Source organism: Acanthopagrus latus, chromosome 14, assembly GCF_904848185.1.
Source record: "Acanthopagrus latus isolate v.2019 chromosome 14, fAcaLat1.1, whole genome shotgun sequence".
In the NCBI taxonomy this organism is placed as follows: domain Eukaryota; kingdom Metazoa; phylum Chordata; class Actinopteri; order Spariformes; family Sparidae; genus Acanthopagrus; species Acanthopagrus latus.
This window is the reverse complement of record NC_051052.1, coordinates 21,922,476-21,928,745: the sequence shown is the minus strand read 5'-3', so window position 1 is coordinate 21,928,745 and position 6,270 is coordinate 21,922,476. Positions and strand designations below refer to the sequence as shown.

The window sequence follows — 6,270 nt, the reverse complement described above, 5'->3', positions numbered from 1 at the left end:
TGTGTGCTCAGAGTTAAATTAAACTCTTGATGGTGACATCATGAAAGAGTTCATTAAATGTGATGTCACTGTTGGTAAACAGCGGGATGTTTAATAAACTATTAACTGAATGATTGTTTGTTGTAAAGTTACAGCTGATGTTTATTTACAAACACGGTGTCGTTCATCCGTAAACACGATCCTGGTCGTCATTATAAAGTCACAGCTGATGTTTATAAACACTGGTCTGTCCTGTGAAGCTGTTTGTGAAGGCATCAGAGTGTAAACACAGTCTTCTCCAGCAGGGGGCAACAGAGCGTGAACACAGACAGGAAGACTGATGAGTCTCATAGTTCAGTTCTGAACAGCAGCTTTAACAACATTTGACACCTCAAATCGTTTTTCTTTCAACACTTTCATGTTTTAACTGGTTCAACTTGTTGATGTGTTTGTTATTTCATCTTTTCTTTGTATTTTTATTTATTTGTGTTGAACAACGAGGAGTTCAGAAGAGAAACAAGCTTCAAATTATTATTTATGAGATACTAAATCAGGACGACACACTGCCGTCATTTATGGGATATTTACTGTATCTAAATGTTTGACATCAACTTATATATAATCTATGTTTTCAAACACATGATTTACTGTTAGACGAAATGATTTGGGCTGGTGATCCTGGAAGACTGATGGGGATCCAAGTGATCAATACATCTATGAAATGATGACTTGTTTCCACTCAGTAATGGACGACATGTCGCTGGTGTCAGTAACAACCTTCAGATTGTAGTTTTATAGAAAATAATTCTAATGTTTGAATCACATGTTGAGACTCAGACGACAGAACCACTGGTTCATAAAGAGAAACCCGTCAGATGTACACATAAATACATGTTTATTGACAAAATGTCATACAAAACATTTAGTTTCTTCTTTCTGCTCATTTAACCAGAACAATGTTTTGTTTTCTGAAAATGTTTTGAATCTGAAACAACAGATTATTAATAAATGTTCTGTCTTTACGGACTTTAGGGTTAGAAACTGATTAAACTGTCGTCTCCTTCAGTCTCAGAGTCGTGGAGACAAACTGAACAAACATTCAGAGAAAACAGGTCCAGGATCAGTTCGATGAGCGAATGTCAGAGACGCCACGATGGTCGGAAATGTCCATGCTCAGTTTTAAAGCTTCTTTTGTCTTTTCTTTCAGGCTTCATCCAGAGACAAACATGATGATGATGATGAAGAGTCTGATGGTCTGGATCTCCTGCCACACGGCAGCAGGTACTTGTGTCTCTGCTGTCAGATGACAGCTGGGTGAACAGACTGTAGCTGATGTCTGTTAGAACCTTTGATCCGGTTCTGAAGCCCACAAACTGCACCCTGATGGTGGAGTGGAGGGCAGCGGATAAGACATCCTGTGTGGATCTGTTGGTTCTGAAAGTGAAGTCACCTGCACACACTCAACTGACTCTTTGTTGACTTTGTGTTGTTGTTCCTGTCCGTCTTCAGTTCTGTTCTGTTGATGCTCAACATCAGTCAGCTGTGAGCTGCAACATGAGCTTATTTGACGTGTGTTGTTTTCTGTATCTGCAGGTGTGTTGTTGTTATTTACAGGTGTGCATGTCATTCATGCTCTCGCAGCGCCTGCAGCGGACGTAGCAGCACCAGACGAACTTGCATTCGCAGCGCTGGACGTTTCTCACCACATGTGTGTTGTATCCTCGGCCGCAGCACAGCAGGTTGCAGCCGTCCGGCCCGGTGGACGTCCGGTTGCAGCGGCGTCCTCTGGTTCCGGCGATGCCACGCCGCTGATCCTCCAGGCAGTAGTTTGGAGACTTGTTGAAGAAGATGAGTTGCTGTTTGTCAACGGGGAGGCGACGCTGATCTTTTTTCCTACTCTTCCTCCTGGAGCGGTCTGACACCTGAACGCTGTGTTCGTACCTGTCCTTCAGGTACGCGCCGACATGATCAAATGCCGCCATTGTCCTCCAACATGTCTTCACAGCACAGGAGCCAGAGACGCCATGACAACGACAGTGTGTGGACATCGTCCTGTGGATTGCCTGATCGACAGAGTGAAAACACGAAGGCATACTTAGTTACTTCGGTACTTTCAGTAACTATGACGCAGTTATTTTGTAAAAACAGAGATCTGACGATTGTCTCTGTGTGGCTCTCACCTGGCGTCCGACCTCACTGTTGTGCTGGTTCATGGTGCTCAGCGTGTACCCTCCTCTGGTCGTCGACATGTTTTTGGCGGCGTTGTCGATGAACTTGCGGCTGAACCAGGTCCCATACTGGATGTGGTCTGAGCAGCCTCCCCAGTGCCAGCCTTCCGCTGCCGAGCCGCTGCCCTGCAGCCGGCCATCACAGCCACACTCTGTCATGTTGCCCTGACTGCAGGAGCGCGTCACGGCGTGGACCAGCCCCGCAGCCATCACTGCATAGATAAATGCTGTTTCTTTGGTTCCTACAGCAAGAGAGGTGGTCAGATGACATCATAGAAGGTCATTCTGACATCATAAGTCTTGATTCAAAATCAGTTAACAATGATAAAATAGACCAGACCAACAAGTCCTGAGCGAAGACCACTGAGGCCCAAGTCAAGTCTAACAAGTTCTAAGTGCAACAAGTTCCAAATAAAGACCAACAGGTTGGGCGGCTGTGTCTCAGGGCTAGAGTCAGTGTCTTGTTATCGGAAGGTAGCTGGTTCGATTCCCCTGGTCTGCATGTCGAAGTGTCTCTGGGCAAAATACTGACCCCAAACTGGTCCTGATGTGCTGGTCTGCACCTTGGATGGCAGCCGCCACCATCAGTGTGTGAATGTGTTACTGTCAGTCCCTTTGGATTAAAGCACCTGATTAATGTTCTAAAATGTAAATGAAACTTCCAAGTCAAGTCCAACTAGTTCCAAGTGCACACACCTGTTCTCTGGATCCATAAGGTCAGATTCAAAGTGTCTGGAGGTATTAAATCATCCAGTTTAATCTGGTGGAAAGTTTTTGAGGACAAAAAGTATTCTTTTTTCTCGTATATTTTTTTGGTCTTTATATGCTTTATTGATAAAACAGCTGACCACAGGACAGGAAACATGGTAAGTTAGAGAGACAGGGAGCGACACACAGCACAGGGCCCCAGGCCGGGACTCCAACTCGGGGCCGCTGCAGCGAGGACAAAACCTCTGTACATGGGACACTCCTCTACCAAGTGAGCTAAACAGCACCCCAGAAGAAGAAATCAAAATGTTCCAGTGACTGTAGTTGACTGATCCTCACCGCTCGTCAGCTCGTATCCGAACACGGTGGCGTCCTGGCTGGTGGAGCAGTTCCACCTTTCATATCTGAACTGACTCTGACACTCGGTGATGGCCAGCCGGGCTCCGTCTTGGATGCCAGGCAGCAGGTACGGCTTCTTCCGACACAGGTCGCGCTGTTTGTGGCTCAGAGGGAGGTTGGCACAGCCCAGCTTCTCTGGGACTCCCGCTGAGGTCACACCCAACCACCTGAGGAGACATGAGTCCAGCTGCAGCTTCAACAAACTTACCAAATACCAAATTTTCTAAAAAGTTCACATCAGTGAGTTTGTACAACAGGCACATTTAATAATCTGTAGGTAGAGCTGCAAAATCAGACATACATAGAATCTAAATACTTAAATACTGAGTCAGACTGTCAGAGGACGGGGCCGAGGACGGGGCCACGGCCAGGGCCGGGGCCGAGGACAGGGCCGGGGCCGAGGCCGAGGACGAGGCCGAGGACGAGGACGGGGCCGAGGACGGGGCCGAGGACGAGGACGGGGCCGGGGCCGGGGCCGAGGACGGGGCCGAGGACAGGGCCGGGGCCGAGGCCGAGGACGGGGCCGGGGCCGCGGACGGGGCTGGGGCCGAGGCCGAGGCCGAGGACGGGGCCGAGGACGAGGACGAGGCCGAGGCCGAGGCCGAGGACGAGGACGGGGCCGAGGACAGGGCCGAGGACGAGGACGGGGCCGGGGCCGGGGCCGAGGCCGAGGCTGAGGACAGGGCCGGGGCCGAGGACGAGGACGGGGCCGAGGCCGAGGACAGGGCCGGGGCCGAGGCCGAGGACGGGGCCGAGGACGAGGACGAGGACGAGGACGGGGCCGAGGACAGGGCCAGGAGACGGAGGACGTCCCTCAGTGAAGCCTCTGGGTGTCAGAGCTGAGCTAACCGGCCTCAGACTGACGCTCAGGTGCGTTTTTGGAGAAAATGATCAAAATTGGCAGAAAATTCCAAATCATTTGTTCAAAATCAGTTAGAGTTAGTTAGAGTGAGTCCATTTAATAGACATGATTCTGTTCAACTGCAGCTTGGAAGTGAACTGGGTCAGATTCTGAAGACGAATGGAAACGTTTCGAAATCTCAGATTCTGAACTTCACTTTGTTTGATTCTGCAGGTTTCACACCAGAGCACATGGGCCCCCTGACAGGGCTTAAATCAGCCTTTTCTTCAGTGGAGTTTGGTTGATCTAAATATTAATGCAGCTGCTCCATAGAGCAACCTTCAGAGGTGACGTCATTAATAACGCTAAATAGTAAGTTGGCATTTAAATAAAAGTCCGACTGAGTAAATCTCATGTCGGTGTGTTTATCACCTGAGCGAGCGAGCAAACACACACACACACACACACACACACACACACACACACACACACACACACACACACACACACACACACACACAGGCAGAGAGGTCTTAAATTAACCGTTTTTCTAACGGACCTCTTTCGTCCGTGCTAAAAAAAAAAAGAAAAGAAAAGAAAAAGCGGTGAATAGCAAATGACGCTGCGACGCTGTGAGCTCTTAAATTGACGGTTTTTGAAGTGGACTTTGGTTTATTGATCAGCCAGCAGCTGCTCTGCGGAGCACCGGAACCTTCAGCTCTAGTTCTGATTGGTCGCTTCAGGTGCGAAAGAAATAAAAAATGACTCCATATAACAACTTTTATTTGATGTGGGAGAACCACTGGTCCTTCAACTCACTGTGTCCTAAAGGAGCTCGGTTCGACTGGATTTTCCGAAGTTAATTGCGTCCAGATCAGACCCGAGAGTCCAGATCGGACCTGATAGTCCAGATCCCCCTGCAGACTGGTGCAGACCGGGAGTCGCAGTTCGGCTCCAGAAGAAAACGGATCCTCTGAATTCTTCTAAACATTTGAATGTTAGATTTCAATCTTTGTTTTCACGGGTGATGACGCGTCACTCCTGTGTTGAACCACAGACAGCACACGCTGCTCGGCGTTAAATTGACGGTTTCTTGAGTGGACCCTGGTGGATGGTGCAGCTCATACTTACATCCAGCTGGCTCTGCAGCACAGCGGACACACGCACACCAGCAGCAGCGTCAGAGTGCACAAGTGTCGGACTGCACGGTTCCGTCTCTCCATGACCTCCTCATCTGTCCAGCAGCACGAGTCTCGGCCTCATACTAAATCCCGGTCCTGGAGCGCCTCAGTTAATCCTGGTCTCAGTATTGATCCTGGAGTGATGATGATGATGATGATGATGATGATGATGATGAAGACCCTCCTGGAGGACTCTGCTCAGCTCTCGGTCCACTTTGTGTTCTGCAGGAGAAGCAGCAGGACCAGCGGACCAGTCCGCGTCCCGGAGGATCCTCATTGGACCAGCAGAAGATTCATATTCAGCAGCTGACGTCACAGCTGCATTCTAATTGGACGGACGGTCGGATCAAACAGACAAACAGCAGACTGTGTCGTGGTTGTTCATACGACGATCTGAGATCAGATTCGTGATTAGAAAACTGACAGAAGTTTGAATGGAGTTTGGTGCAACATCTGCATCCATCAGACTCTTCATCACCGACCAGGACCAGGACCAGGAGCAGGAGCAGGAGCAGGAGCAGGAGCAGGAGCAGGACCCGGACCCGGACCAGGACCCGGACCAGGACCCGGACCAGGACCAGGACCAGGAGCAGGACCAGGAGCAGGAGCAGTCTGGGGTTCAGCATTCAGTCATCCATGTTTAATAAATTGATCCCACACAAACAACATTAGTGCATTTCTACCAGGAATCAGTTCAGAGTCGGACTCAACATTTGCTTGATTTCTGAATGGAGTTCAAACGTGAGAGTGAAAAATGTTTTTACAAAGAAAATAAAGCAAATTAAAGCATTTCAGATTCAGATCAAATCTGTTTGGGCAACAAATCAATGAACTTCAGATTTTATCAACTCAACTCGTTTGTTTTACAGAACAATCATCCAGAATTAACTTTCGCATGTTCTCACTTCATCACATCCATCTTATAAAAGCAGCT

General features: G+C 48.7%; 1 protein-coding gene across 1 annotated transcript; it reads right to left on the bottom strand.

Moving 5' to 3' along the window:
- Positions 1–857: 857 nt before the first annotated feature.
- On the bottom strand, positions 858–6,131 carry wnt16 (wingless-type MMTV integration site family, member 16). The gene is made up of 4 exons (XM_037121828.1): positions 5,287–6,131; positions 3,255–3,481; positions 2,160–2,449; positions 858–2,042 (listed from the first exon to the last, which is right to left on the bottom strand). The coding sequence occupies exons 1-4, from the start codon at positions 5,376–5,378 to the stop codon at positions 1,584–1,586; spliced, it is 1,068 nt and encodes a 355-aa protein (XP_036977723.1). The 5' UTR covers positions 5,379–6,131; the 3' UTR covers positions 858–1,583.
- Positions 6,132–6,270: the final 139 nt, after the last annotated feature.

Coding starts and splice junctions, on each gene's coding strand:
- wnt16 (XM_037121828.1), bottom strand. CDS start 5,378: ATGGAGAGACGGAACCGTGCAGTCCGACACTTGTGCACTCTGACGCTG. Junction 3,482..5,286: donor TGCTGCAGAGCCAGCTGGAT/GTAAGTATGAGC, acceptor ATGTCTCCTCAG/GTGGTTGGGTGTGACCTCAG. Junction 2,450..3,254: donor CGGATACGAGCTGACGAGCG/GTGAGGATCAGT, acceptor CTCTTGCTGTAG/GAACCAAAGAAACAGCATTT.